Genomic DNA, 15,305 nt, shown 5'->3' with positions numbered 1-15,305 from the left:
TTTTTTCTGACCTATTCTCTTTTCTCCTTATGATACTTATTTGAGTCCTATTGTGTTCTAACACATGATTTTGTGAAATCTCAGTATTTGAAAATTTAAGGTTTTAGCATATAAATTTGGTAATCAGTCTTCATGGTGTAGGGACACAGCCAGTGGTAGTACATATGTGATGGCTTTAGGAAAAGGCTCCTCCTTTGAGTGGGCTGATTATGAGAAGTTGCCCCTTCCTGCTTCAGGCTTGGTGTCTGATTTCAGTCCCCACTTTTCCCAGTGGCTATGCATTTGAACCAGGAAAAATTTTATAGTTGCTTTCTTGTGATAAATGAGAGAAACTTATAAAAAAGTTACAAAATAGGAAGTCCATATAATACCACTTTTAACATGTATGTTTTTTTCTGTTTACAAGAGTGGATTCAGTTTACACTACTGCTTTTAACTTCTTGTTTAACTATAAATTACTTTCTCCCTGAAGACCATTACTGAAGAATTTCTATAAAATTTAGAAATACATTCTAAATTTATTAGAAAGTCTGAGCGGGCTCTAAGGGGAATAGTAGTTTGAGACAATAAAACCACACTTCAGGATTTGTTTTCTGGTGCTTTGTGTATAACAAGCACTGAAATGTATTGGTTAAATGTTAAAATTTTTATGAAAGTGGTTTATCTGTAACTTTAGGAACACATCTAACCCTGTGATGCAAGGTATACTATTATCAACGCATTAAAAAATAGCTGATTTTTGTTTTGTAGGTATCCTGCAACATCCAGATGGCACAGTTTTGAAACAGTTACAGCCACCTCCAAGGGGTCCAAGGGAGCTGGAATTCTATAATATGGTAAGTAAGGTAAGATTTGTTTCATTGTATTCAAAGAGTTTTTCATAGTTTCTGATGAGTAGGTAAGAAATACATTTGACAGCATGTCCTGGTGTATTGTTTATGTGACTGAAACAAAAGCTTTATGAAATACAATGCTTATCTTTATTGATACAGTCTAGTATTTTCCCACTGTACTTCATTTTTAAAATTTTATTTATTTTAGAGAGCACGTGCACATGAGCAGGGGGAGGGGGAAGGGCAGAGGGAGAGGATCTCTAACAGACTCCCGTGCTGAGTGAGGAGCCCAACGTGGGGCTCCATCATGACCCTGAGATCACGACCTAAGCTGAAATCAAGAGTTAGCAGCCCAACTGACTGAGCCATCCAGGTGCCGCTACTCTACTTCATTTTTTTTATTATTATTATTATTTATTTGACAGAGACACAGCAAGAGAGGGAACACAAGCTAGGGGAGTGGGAGAGGGAGAAGCAGGCCTCCCGCAGAGCAGGGAGCCTGATGCAGGGCTTGATCCCAGGACCCCGGGATCATGACCTGAGCTGAAGGCAGACGCTTAACGACTGAGCCACCCAGGCACCCCTCTACTTCATTTTTGAAAGATCCTTATTCTGAGCTGCTAAAATGATTTTAATTAATGGATTTTGACCTACAGTTTAAAAACCCCTTATCTGAGAGCCCATTTGTATTTCTCAGAAGTGCTGAGTTTAAATAAGTGTTTTTATTTTTACTACAGGATTGTTTTAGAACCTTAAATATGCTAATGTGTACTGTGAAACTCCAAATTTGGGGAGGGGGAAAGGGCATACTTAACATCTAATTAACTCTATGACTAGGAATACTTTTTAGTACATTCACAGTGTTTTCAACCCATCAACTCTGTCTAGTTACAAAACATTTTCATCACACAAAAGAAAACCTTGTACCTATTAAGCCATCCCTGGCAACCATTAATCTGCTTTCTATGGATTTACCTATTCAGGATATTTTGTATAAATGGAGTTATATAATACGTGTCTAGCTTGTTTTGTTTAGCATAATGTTCTTTTTTCTTTTAAAGATTTATTTACTTATTTTAGAGGCAACAAGTACAAGCCAAAACAAAAAACAAGTACTACTATAAATGCTTTTCCAGTATTAACTTGTTTGATCCTCACAAAAACCTGTGAGTTAGGTACTATATTATCCTCATTTTATATATGTGCATATGAAGGCATGATTAGTTGAAATAATTTGATCAAGATCCATTCAAATAGTTAATGATGGTCCCTGGATTTGAATGTATGCAGTCTAGCTCTTGAATATGTGCTTTTAACTGCTACACATAGCCTCTTTTTTGAAGAATGTATTTTATATTCTGTAAAAGCCTTGTACGTAATTTGTTCAATTTATTCTTGGTACCTCATTTTTTGTTTCTATTGTAAATAATATTTTTTTGAATTAAGTTTCCCAATGATTGCTAATATACAGGAATGAAATAGATATTTGTATTTCTTTTATCTTATTGAACTCTACCAGTTCTAATTGTTTCCTATGTAGACAGTTAAAGCTACTGTGATTGGAAGGGTATTTTGTTGTTGTTGTTCCTTTTGAATCCATATATTTCTTTCAAGTACTTCCAGTTCATTGATGAATAGAAGCAATGATGGGAGGGAGGGTATCTTCCTCTCATTTCACGGAAGTGCTTCTAATATTTCTCCTTTTAAGTATGGCTTTCTCTCTTGTTTCTTTGATAGATACTTCTTCCCAGGTTAAAGAAATTGCCTTCTTTGTGAGTCAAGACTCTGTCAAGAAACAAATGGTGCCCTGTGTCAGTTTAATAAAAGGACTGTTTACAAAGGTGTGGTCACAGTTTAAGGCCACCTGCAAGAGATAATGCTATACCATCCCTGGGCCTGAAAGGGCAAAGAAAGGGAGTGGTAACTAGAACTCAGGGAAGGTAACTTTACAAGAAGGTATGAACTGAGAAGGAGGGAATTAGAGAAGTAAATAACCTGACCTTAACCCTTTTCCTACCCTCCACTGTCTTGTACCATTAAGAGACAATGGCAGGAGGACAAGAGACGACCACTGATGCAGTTGATTGAAGTTAGCTTCTTGGAAAAAGGGAAAGATACACAGCAGCCTTTCTATTTTTATTTCAAGAAACTTTTTAAGACATGAATGGGTATTGAATATTTTTCGGCTACCTTTTCTGTATCTGTTGAAATAATTTTATGAGTTTCCTCTTTTAATCTGTTGATATAAATACCATAATAGATTTCTAATCTATTATCACCTTTCATTTTTGGAGTAAAACCTACTTTTACATGTCCTTTTAATTTTTTTTTTTTTTTAAAGATTTTATTTATTTATTTGACAGAGAGAGACACAGTGAGAGAGGGAACACAGGCAGGGGGAGTGGGAGAGGGAGAAGCAGGCTTTCCACTGAGCAGAGAGCCCGACGTGAGGCTGGATCCCAGGACTCTGGGATCATGACCTGAGCCAAAGGCAGACGCTTAATGACTGAGCCACCAAGGCGCCCCTAATTTTTTAATAATATGCATTACTGAATTTTGTTTGCTAGTGTTTTATTTAATATTTTTTCCACCTATTCTCAAAAATGAGATTGAATTATTATTTTCTTCACATATTTCCCTTGTCTGGTTTTGATATCAGGTTTCTTATATCTTCATAAAATGAGCCAAGGGGCATTTCTTTTTCTATTTCGTGGAAGAATTTGTATCAGATAAGGATTTGTTCCTTAAGGGCTTGATAGAACTTAACTGTAAATCATCAGTGTAGCCAGCTGTCTGTCTTTTTTCCTTTCCTTTTTTCTTTTTTTATTATGTTATGTTAGTCACCATACAGTACATCATTAGTTTTTTATGTAGTGTTCCATAATTCATTGTTTGTGTATAATACCCCGTGCTCCACGCAATACATGCCCTCCCTAATACCCATCACCAGGCTAACCCACCCCCTCACCCCCTCCCCTCTAAAACCCTCAATTTGTTTCTTGGATCCATAGTCTCTCATGGTTTGTCTCCCCCTCCGATTCCCCCCCTTCATTTTTCCCTTCCTTCTCCTAATGTCCTCCATGCTATTCCTTATATGCCACAAATAAGTGAAACCATATGATAATTGACTCTTCTCTGCTTGACTTATTTCACTTAACATGATCTCTTCCAGTCCCATCCATGTTGATGCAAAAGTTGGGTATTCATTCTTTCTGATGGCTGAGTAATACTCCATTTTATATATGGGCCACATCTTTATCCATTTGTCTGTTGAAGGGCATCTTGGCTCTTTCCACAGTTTGGCTATTGTGGACATTGCTGCTATGAACATTGGGGTGCATATGGCCCTTCTTACCTCTGTGTCTTTGGGGTAAATACCCAGTAGTGCAATTGCTGGGTCATAGGGTAGCTCTATTTTTAATTTTTTGAGGAACCTCCACACTGTTTTCCAAAGTGGCTGTACCAACTTGCATTCCCACCAACAGTGTAAGAGGGTTCCCCTTTCTCCACAACCTCTCCAACATTTGTTATTTCTTGCCTTGTCAATTTTTGCCGTTCTAACTGGTGTAAGGTGGTATCTCAATGTGGTTTTGATTTGGATTTCCCTGATGGCTAATGATGATGAACATTTTTTCATGTGTCTGTTAGCCATTTGTATGTCTTCTTTTGAGAAGTCTGTTCATGTCTTCTACCCTATCCTTTTTTTTTTTTCATTTCGTTCCTTCTTTCCTGGAAAAGGATTTTTTTCTTAAGATTTATTTATTTATCTGAGAGAGAGAGAAAGTGTGAGCAGGAGAAGGGGCAGAGGGAAAGACTATCAAAGCAGACTCCTGCTGAGCATGGAGCCGGACACAGGGCTTGATCTCATGAGGCATGAGATCAGGACCTGAGCTGAATCTAAGAGTCAGATGCTTAACCTACTGAGCTACCGGTGTGCCCCTGGGAAGGGATATATTTTTAACCACTGATTCAGTTTTTTAATATCTTTTGTCAATGTGATAATAAAATATAGTTGGATTATATATGACTTCTTTTATATTCCTAATATTAATTGTTTATTTGCTGCTTCTATCTTTTTCTTGATCAATTTGGCCCCCAGCATTTTTTAGAGTGTAATGGTAGGGGAAGGGAGAGGATGACAGTGTTTTTACTTTTCAGGAGTTAGATTTTCATTTACTCTCCCTGTTTCAGTATAGTAACTCTGTCTTTATCTATGCTGAGTCCCTAAATTCAGAGATCCTTTGGTTCAAGTCTTCAGAGTGGACCTTTATGAAGCCCAGACTTCACTGCTCAGTTTAACTCTTTTGGTTCCCTCTTTATTTTAGAACCCTATGAGTTTCCTTTTCTCTTCCTTGGGAGCTCAGCTAAGCATTTAAGAAAATGTTTATTATATTTTATCCTACATTTCTCTAGTTAGAAAGGTTTTTTTTTATCACCCCCCCCAAAAAAATATTTAAAGTAAGAAGAGAAAGTTCCCCTCTTATATATACTCTTCTGGTTCTTTTATCTTTTTTACTTACAAATATATCATGGACTTCAAGTACATAGAGATATACTTGCTTCCTCCATCCTGTTCTTATGTCATCATGAACACTCTGCCGTCACTGATGTTATGCCAGGAACAAAGGGATGATAAGGTATACCCTTCTCTTAATTACCTTGGTCTAGAAGTGACTAATAAATATCACTTCTGCTCACATTTCAATAGTGAAAGCTGGGAAATACAGTGTATCACATAGATTCTGTCACACTTGAGTTTATTCTGTAGAATTCTGTTTTATGTGTAACTACTTGACATGAATATGGCTTGACAAATAGAATTGTAACACTAAGATTTCATAAGCATTTTATACTAGTGAACTTTAATGATTTTGGATAATTAGGTAGACCATATTGTGAGAATTCATTGGATAACATGCCTTACAAGTTGTTTTTAAACCAAAAATATTTTCTTGCCCTCTTCTAGGAAAAAAACTAAGAATCTAGTTCAGGATATGTGAACATTTCTAGTATTTTCTAGAATTATTACTGGTTATAAATCAAGGAATTAAATGAGCAATAATTAGACTTACATTGAGTTAAAGGATAGTTTTTTAAAGGTAAAATCCTAACTCCCAAGTGCCTAGGTGGCTCAGTTGGTTAAGCATCTGCTTTCAGCTCAGGTCGTGATCCTAGGGTCCTGAGATCGAGCCCCGCATTGGGCTTCCTGCTCAGCAGGGAGCCTGCTTCTCCCTCTCCCTCTGCTACCCCCCCTACTTGTGCTCTCTCTCTCTGTCAAATAAATAAAATCTTTAAAAAAAATCATAACTCCCTTACAGATATAAAATAAATATATGTTAAAGATTTTGTTAAACTCATTGTATAATGAGGGAACCAAGCAGATATTGAAACGGGTTCAAAAGAGAAGCCAAAGAAGCACAAATTTATAAGGAATAAAGGGAAGTTGAAATAAATATATATATCTGCCCTCCCATGAGGGGTGGTGGAAGGTGGAAGGAAGTGAGTTGAACCTCTTCTGGACAGAATTTATTTACATTTCTATGGACAAGAGTTATTTTGCATTTGCTGAAAGTTTTATCTACAACTTACTTAGTTGTAAAATAGTTCAAGGACAGTGAAAGCCTAGAATTAGATAACCAAGAAAAATGTGCTCTAAACAATACATACTTTTTTGTTGGAGACACACAATAATCTTTTTTTTTGCTTCCAAATGTATTTCCAATTGAAACTCACACGAGATAAATTATGATTCAACAGTATTGTTTTACTTGAGAAATGTGTAGGGCAATTGTAAAGCATTATAAGAAACTATCATGCAAATGTTATATTTCTCTTTGTTTCAGGTTTATGCTGCTGACTGTACTGATGGAATTCTTTTAGAGCTACGAAAATATTTGCCAAAATATTATGGCATTTGGTCGCCTCCCACTGCACCGAACGGTAATCTTTTCTTAAAAATTCATCCTTTACTATTAATTCATGAGAGTGGCTTTTTATTTTATTTTTTTACTTTTTTTAAGATTTTATTTACTTATTTTTTTTTTGAGAGAGAGACAGTGCACAAGCAGGGGAAGTGGCAGGCAAAGGGAGAAACAGACTCCCCACTGAGCAGGGGAGCCTGACGCGGGACTCGATTCCAGGACCCTGAGATCATGACCTGACAGTGCCTGTTTAAAAGGCTTTATTTTATATAGGGCCCCTGGGTGGCTCAGTTTGTTAAGCAACTGCCTTCGGCTCAGGTCATGATCCTGGAGTCCCTGGATCAAGTCCCGCATCGGGCTCCCTGCTCAGCAGGGAGTCTGCTTCTCCCTCTGACCCTGCCCCCTCTTATGTGCTCTCTCTCTCATTCTCTCTCTCTCAAATAAATAAATAAAATCTTTAAAAGGCTTTATATAAAATTAAGCCTAGTTTTATACAGACAGAATATATGTGTTTTTCTTTCTAGTCTTTTCTCTACTTCATTAAGGAAATCTTACTAATACTTTTTTTTTTAAAGATTTTATTTGAGAGAGAGAGAAAGTGAGAGAGCAAGCATGAGCGGTTGGAGGGGGCAGCAGTGGGAGAGGGAGAAGCAGACTCCCTATTGAGCAGGGAGCTCCATCCCAGACACCTGAGATCATGACCTGAGCTGAAGGCAGATGTTTAACTGGCCGAGCCACCCAGGCATCCCTACTTTTGCTTTTCATACCCAGTTTCTTAAATGGTGTATAACATTAATGACCAACGGAGCACCTGGGTGGCTCAGTCAGTTGAGCGTCCAACTCTTGATATGGGCTTAGGTCATGATCTCAGGGTCATGAGATCTGGCCCCCTGTTGGCTCTGTGGTCAGCAGGAAGTCTGCTTCTCTCCCTCTCTCCCTTCCTCTCCCTCTGCCCTTTCCCCCCATCCTCCATTCACATGTGCACACTCTTTCTCTCTCTTTAAAATAAATGTCTTAAAAAAAATTAATGACCAATTTGTTATAATTGAATACAAAAATCTATGTACTTAATACTGTGTTAATTTATAGATGTTCTTTTTCCCTAATTTATTGGGTAATTTCTTTTTCCATTTTGAGTAGGAAAATCAAGAAAAATATTTTCTTTATGTAACTCCCTCTGTATCTCGTTCTAGGCTTTAAATTGCAATCTTTTAGGGGTGTCTGGGTGGTTCAGTTGGTTAAGCATCTGACTCTTGATTTCAGGTCATGATCTCAGGGTTGTGAGATTGAGCTCCATGCTGGGCTTGGAGCCTGCTTAAGATTCTCTCTCCTGGGGATGCCTGGGTGGCTCAGTTGGTTAAGATTCTCTCTCCTTCTGCCTCTGCTCCCCTCCCCCTTAAAAAAAAATTGCAATCTTTTAAAAAAATACCGCTAAGTTTCATGGTTAAAGGACAAAATGATCTATGTAAGGGCACAGCATCTCTTTCTTAATGAATACTTGAAGGAGTATTTGCCTTTTCAAAGCCTTTGACAGAGCAGACAGGATTAAGTAAACAAGTAGCATGACTACTTAATGATTGAAGAAGGTTGATGAATGGGTGAAGAGTTTCAAACTTGACTGAGTTTGAGAATAACCCAGAGGCTTGTTAAAATGTAAATTATTAGGCTCAACTCCCAGTTTTTTTATTATGCAGATCAATGTTGGAGTTTAGTGATTTGCTTGTTAAAAAAAAAAGCTACACTTTTTTTGCTGTAGATAGTACTTGAACTGCATTTTGAGAACAGGGAGAGAAGGGGCTCCAGCTTGGGCTTGTTCATCAGTTGTTTTTCTAATACTCATTTACTAGGTGTGGAAATGTCATTTGTATGGAATCATGGTATCTCCCTGAGTATCCTCAGTTAGGTAATAGTAAATCTATGATTCCCCGGGTATTTAGGATTCTTCTGTATTTCAGTAATATGAAAAAAAAAAAAAAAAAAAGAGCTTTTCTCTTTTCTTCCTCCTTCCTTCTTTTCTTTCTTTGTCTTTTCATCCCAAATGTACAGTATATCCCTGATTCAGATCAGCACATTACTTAAATTATTTCACAAATCTTTATGATCACCTTTACTTTGTAGAGGTTTCCATTGTAACATAAGATAACTGGATTCCATTAAATTTTGCTACTGGTTGCTGTTTAATTTTGAGCAAATCAATACTTATCAGTAAAGTGACAGTGAAAGATTAATGAAGGTTGCTGAGGATGGTACTAGATTGGACATCTAGATAAGTAAATACTCAGTTTAAAAACATTGTTAGGAAGGGGTAGAATAACGAAGCAAACAGCATCATTATTTTTCTTTTAATTTTTTTTATTAACATATAATGTATTATTTGTTTCAGGGGTACAGGTCTGTGATTCAACAGTCTTACACAATTCACAGCGCTCACCATAGCACATACCCTCCCCAATGTCCATCACCCAACCACCCCATCCCTCCCACCCCCCTCCACTCCAGCAACCCTCAGTTTGTTTCCTGAGATTGAGTCTCTTATGGTTTGTCTTCCTCTCTGGTTTCATCTTGTTTCATTTTTCCCTCCCTTCCCCTATTATCTTCTGTCTTGTTTCTCAAATTCTTCGTTTCAGTGAGATCATATGATACTTATCTTTCTCTGATTGACTTATTTCGCTTAGCATATACTCTCTAGTTCCATCCATGTCGTTGCAAATGGCAAGATTTTATTCCATTGTATATATATACCACATCTTCTTTATCCATTCATCTGTTGATGGACATCTAGGCTCTTTCCATAGTTTGGCTATTGTGGACATCGCTGCTATAAACATTGGGGTGCATATGCCCCTTCGGATCCCTACATTTGTATCTTTGGGGTAAATATCCAGTAGGGCAATTGCTGGGTCGTAGGGTAGCTCTATTTTCAACTTTCTGAGGAACCTCCATACTCAAACAGCATCATTATTTTGAAAAGTAGAGTATACAGAAAGAATCTAGGTGAGAGAAGTATTCCAATTAAAAATAACATTTTATAGTTTGGAATTACTAGCATATGATTTAAAAATCAAGGACTTGCTAGCAATCGACAACCTTTTTGGTTTTCAGTACTAAATAGAGGGACATCTATGCTAAAACAGAAAGAGCAGTAAGTTTGAAGTCAAAAGACTTGCTTTTTACCTTGATTTTTTTCCGAATTTTGTGAAGTTGGTTAACTCATTAACCTTCTTGAGCTCTACCTTTTCTTCCAAAAATTGAAAATAATACCATATAGATTTGAGAGGATGCATGTTACGTAAGAAGGCCTTGAAAATTCTAATATTCTTATTTGACTATAAATGGAGAAATTGGTGCTACTGGGATAAGAAGATGAAGTGAGGAAAATGAGAGGAGAGAGGAGAAAATGTAAATAAAAGGGGGAAAAGGACAGGAATAAAAAAGTATATGTGTACAGAATGGTTCAGTAATACCAACAATTGCCTCAGGGGATTTCCTAATTCCTTTTCAATTTTTTAGCTCTGGAGGAAATTAGACAAAAATTGTTGCACTATGCACGTGTTTAGCTTTGATTTTACTAGAGAATTCATGGGATCATTTTTCTATTTTTATCCTTTTGATAATGAAATAAATATAAATATATCATGAAACCAAATATTTTCTTAGATTTTAGAACACTGTGATTTGCATTACTGTATTTTACATAGGAATAACTGGCCTTCCCCCCGACCCCCACCCCGAGCATGTTTTTTAGGTGCTCACAGTAGTTTTATAAAGCTTGACATAGTTCTTGTAACCCAGAATAGTAAAGTGTAGAAAGTACTGCAAATTTGCTTAGCAAATTATTGTAACTTCAGTGAAGCATAAGAATGTGCTGACCGATAAGGTTTTTTTCTTTTGATTTTTTTATGATAGCTTTATTAAGTTATGTGATGTATCATAAAAGCCACTCATTTAAAGTATACAATTCAGTAGTTTTTAGTATATTCATAGAGTTGTACAATCATCACTATTAACTAATTTTAGAACATGACCAATGGATTTTTTTTTTAAGTTAAAACATTTGTGAATTATCTTTGAAGATTTTGAGTTAGTTATATATATTAAATCTCATCTGTATCTGTATAAACATAGATGCCTAGTACATGTACTATCAAAAGCCTTTTATTGATAGTTATTTAGGGAGATAGAAAAGTATATCTTCAAGTGGGTTTGAGCAAATTTAGAGTTTTTAAATGTAATCTCCGGCAGCCTGTTAATTGTTAGGTTTCTGGATCTAGCTACTAGTCAAATTTTAGGAAGCATGCACTGAAATAAGCTGTCATACATGTCTGTTCTCTCCTTCACACTTATGTCAAATTTGGAGGCTCAAGGTCTCTGCCTATAATTCTTTCTACTTTGAGTTTATCTTGCTTTTAGAAATGACCGATGATTGCAGTGGAAAGCAGAAGCAAGGCCTTGTCTGTTTTTCCATATGGCTTCATAGTTGGAATTGGGCTCCTCATCTGGCCTTTTCTCCTTTTTGAGAGGTTCAGAAATGAAGACGGTAATCAATACCTAGTAGACTTTCTAGAGATGGTGACGAAGAATTTGATGAAACTTGGAACCTATAGTCTCATAATTTATACAATCAGTAATATTCAGTAAGAGCATCTAAATAAGTCTAAGGAACTAATTATCTTTACTGTTTAGTTATATGTAGGTCTTTCAGTTTTTCCACAGTATTTCAAATGTTTCTATTTTTTTCTCTTTTGATACTGGGAATTTTCCGCCTCTTTCTTAGAGTGCCAGGAATATATTCCAGCAGTAGAAAATTTGCTATAGGAATTTTTTGTGCTTAATGTATTACAAAACAATGTAAGTATTATATTTAATTTATATTAAAGGTAATTATATTTAATTATACATATTTAATTAGAAAATATATTTAAAATAGGAAGCTTCCTTCAGCCATAGTAACCTTGGGTAATCTTACACGGTCATCAACAGCATGAAGTATATAAATATTTTGAGCACGCTAACCATGTCATTGGTAAAGCCACTGAGAAATCTTACTTAGTAATCTGCTTAGAACAGCATGAAGTGGTGTATTTCTGAATACCTGGTAGTTATTTTCATGATCTTTACCTCAAAAAATTAATGAAATATAGAAATTCTGTGTAGACTTCTCATAAATTAATAAACAATAGATTTATAGCCAAAGCCTCTTAAACTTAACTATGTGTCTAGTCAGTGTGACCTCTTGTAATGAGCTCCCCGTATTTATAAAAAGTAGATGTCCTTTTATTTATTATACAAAAACCAAGAGTAGCCTTTACAGAATATCTCCTTAGATCTGAGTTTCACAAATGCCAGTCCTTTGACCTCTAGCAGACTGGCTTTATCAGAATCTGTTATCCTAAATAGAGCTTTTCAGAATTTAAAAAAGTAAATCTAGTTATTATTCTTTCAATATTTATGATGTATACAACATACAAATATACACATGTATATGCATATATATGTAAAAATCACCTCTCTTCATTCAAAATCATATCTTGCAAGTTACATCATATTAAATAATCATATCGTAATTATTTTCCAAACATCATATTAAAGTAGTTTATTTCCTTGACCTTGGTCAGAAGAGACTTAAAACTATTCCACATAGAACATTTATCTTATCCTTAGTCCATCTGATTTTTTGGATGAGTTTTAGAACATATTTTCTGTTTACCTGAAAATTAAAACTACTGCTCCATTCTATACCCAGAGGGGCCTTGCTGAAAAAGTGTCCTTTGTTATCCAGTCTGCGGCATTGCCTTACAATTGAAACTCCCCTGTAGTAAAATGCCTTTGAGCATTTAAATTACTGAATCTTGGGGCACCTGGGTGGCTCAGTTGGTTAAGCGACTGCCTTCGGCTCAGGTCATGATCCTGGAGTCCCTGGATCGAGTCCCGCATGGGGCTCCCTGCTCGGCAGGGAGTCTGCTTCTCCCTCTGACCCTCCCCCCTCTCATGTGATTTCTCTCTCTCTCTCATTCTCTCTCTCAAATAAAATTTAAAAAAAATAAAAAAATTAAAAAAATAAATTACTGAATCTCAAGATTGACCTACTTTGAATGAAGCTCTATGCTAGCGAAATAATTTGCTAATAGCATTTTTCAGAGAGAATTAGTATTCAGACTTACCTCTAGTGATAACAACCTGTAAAAAAAAAAAAAAATCAGTAAAGGTTTCAGTGCTCAAATCATGCCCCATTTTCCTATTTACCTATTTCATTCAAAAGCACTTGTGGCAAACTGCTAGATATATGACATTATAGCCTTAAAAGTCTGCATCTCTAAAGCAGGTTTTGATGTTTATTTTTACAACTTAGAGGGAAGGATAGAAATTATAGTCTCAAATTCTTAATTTCACTTAAAAAAAATATCAAGGCCAGGGGACTAAAAGAAAAACACTAAGCCAACTCAGTAGGCCTTAATTTAAGGGGTATTTACTTAAAGCTGTTAATAATTTAGCAGTTATTTGGTAATTCAAGTCATATATCACATATCAAGAACCTGAAAGTAAGGTAAAGAAAAACACATTTGGCTAGTTGAAATAAATGTCAAATAAAAGCCAAGAAGCTCAGGCCTGTTTACTGAAGGAACGACTCAGTTCTTACAGTGTTAGTGAGGCCAAACCCAAAGTCCCGCTGGGCAGTAGAAATGAGAAAAGCAAACATTCATTCATTCAGCAAACATTTATTGTATTCCTACTATATATGGGATTTGCATTTGTATTTTCCTTCTTCCCAAGAGGGGAGGAGGAAATAGAGATTTTATATTAAGATTTGTAATCTACTCTCACTTCTGGCATCTCTATCTTATTACCAAAAAACAGTTTATTGTTTGTTTTTAATCACTACCAAATTGGCAAGTAGAAAATAATAACCCTACACTGAGGTAAAGATGCTATGATACTTAGCTAAGTTCACTCACTATCTTTATACTCCCATCCATCGCCTCACCTCAGGAAGACTTTTGGGGTCTCTTGAGTTATAGAAATTAATGATACACTTGTGAATGTCAGTGATTTACCATACTAGGTTCTAATTAGTCTTTTCTGATATTTGAAATATAAACCTTGTTACTGAAATTTTTACACAGCTATAGGAAAATGATGGATCTGTTTCCTTTACTTTCGCTCAAGGTAGCTGGAGATGGGAGGAGAGAATATGAAGGGGACTGTTCTATGCTGCTTTCTTCCCCATCTTCTCACCCCATCCTGTGGTTATCTTTTAAAGCACAGAAGCTTGGATGGGTTCCAATTTCTTTTTTTTTTTTTTAGGATTTTATTTATTTATTTGAGAGAGAGAGAATGAGAGACAGAGAGCATGAGAGGGAGGAGGGTCAGAGGGAGAAGCAGACTCCCCGCTGAGCAGGGAGCCCGATGTGGGACTCGATCCTGGGACTCCAGGATCATGACCTGAGCCGAAGGCAGTCGCTTAACCAACTGAGCCACCCAGGCGCCCGGGTTCCAATTTCTTGATCAGGATATTCCCACTGTGCCATTACCTTTCATTGTCAACAGTCCTATGTCTGTATCCAGACCTTTTGTTTTCTCTTGTTGAACATGTCTGCTTGTGAGAGTCCTTTTTTAAAATGTGTCATACTTCTTCCTGTGTGCCAGTGCTGGTTTCTTAGGGTGTAGTTTTTTGTCATATTTGGGCTTGACTTCACCTAGTTCTACAAAATCATGACCTTGCCCCCATCTTCCTTGATTAAGGAATAAAACTTACCTCTTTATTTCTTATCTCAAGGAAAAGATTTATGCCCCTTAAATCTGAGGGGCTTAAAACTTTCATAAGCTCTACCAGGTTTGTTCTCACTTTTAGTTCAACCCAGACTTCTTTGTTGTAATTTAATAACTATGCTTGGTGGGTCAAGGTAAAGGAAAAGAGGGTAAGTCTTCTTTTTTCTCTGGTGGCCTTTTTTTTAATTCATAGAAAATACATACCTTCTCTAACTTTGCTACTTTGGTAAAAAGCAGATAAAACTTTTCTGTTTTTGAGAAAAAGTTTTTGAGAGAAATGCTTTACATATTCATAACTGAAAATTATGATCTCAATCAGAACTTTGGGAAGATTCTTTCATCAAGTAAAGAGAGAATTTCCTTCTTTCCTTTCCTTCCTTCCATCAAGTAAAGAGAGAATTTCCGTCAGTGTACCTAGACTTTACTTTCAAGCTAAGCTGTAATTAGTTCAGCTTCAGTATATAATAACTGGAACTTTTATAATCTTTTACTTGAATCTCCATTTATAATAGTTTTCTGTGGGAAGATGTATGCAGGATGCCAAAGTAGTTTACAGATGAGCTTTTGATGAATGCTTATATTCTAAGCAAGATATTTATTTTTCTTTTGCGACTAGTGAGACTAGAATATATATTTGGCAGTGACCATAATTTAGATTGATTTACATTTCTTAAACTATACTTCTGTTGTGTACTCTGTGGGAAGGATTTATTCCTATTACTAATTTTAAATGAAGATTTTTAAGAATTATTAAAATACTAAGAGATCTGCTAAGGCACAGATG

The 15,305-nt window shown here is 36.1% G+C and overlaps 1 protein-coding gene across 2 annotated transcripts in view; it reads left to right on the top strand.

Moving 5' to 3' along the window:
• Positions 1–15,305, top strand: part of LOC118019865 (inositol polyphosphate multikinase) — a 44,730-nt gene that overhangs the window by 13,266 nt on the left and 16,159 nt on the right. For both annotated transcript variants that reach the window (XM_035019466.1, XM_035019458.1), the window contains exons 2-3: positions 751–836; positions 6,677–6,773. In XM_035019466.1, coding sequence (XP_034875357.1) covers positions 751–836; positions 6,677–6,773 — 183 coding nt within the window. The remainder of the gene's footprint in view (positions 1–750; positions 837–6,676; positions 6,774–15,305) is intronic.

Source organism: Mirounga leonina, unplaced genomic scaffold (genome assembly GCF_011800145.1).
Source record: "Mirounga leonina isolate KUSES-001 unplaced genomic scaffold, KU_Mleo_1.0 Mir_109, whole genome shotgun sequence".
NCBI classification, from domain to species: domain Eukaryota; kingdom Metazoa; phylum Chordata; class Mammalia; order Carnivora; family Phocidae; genus Mirounga; species Mirounga leonina.
Note: the sequence above shows the minus strand (reverse complement) of the source record. Positions and strands in the feature narration are given on the sequence as shown.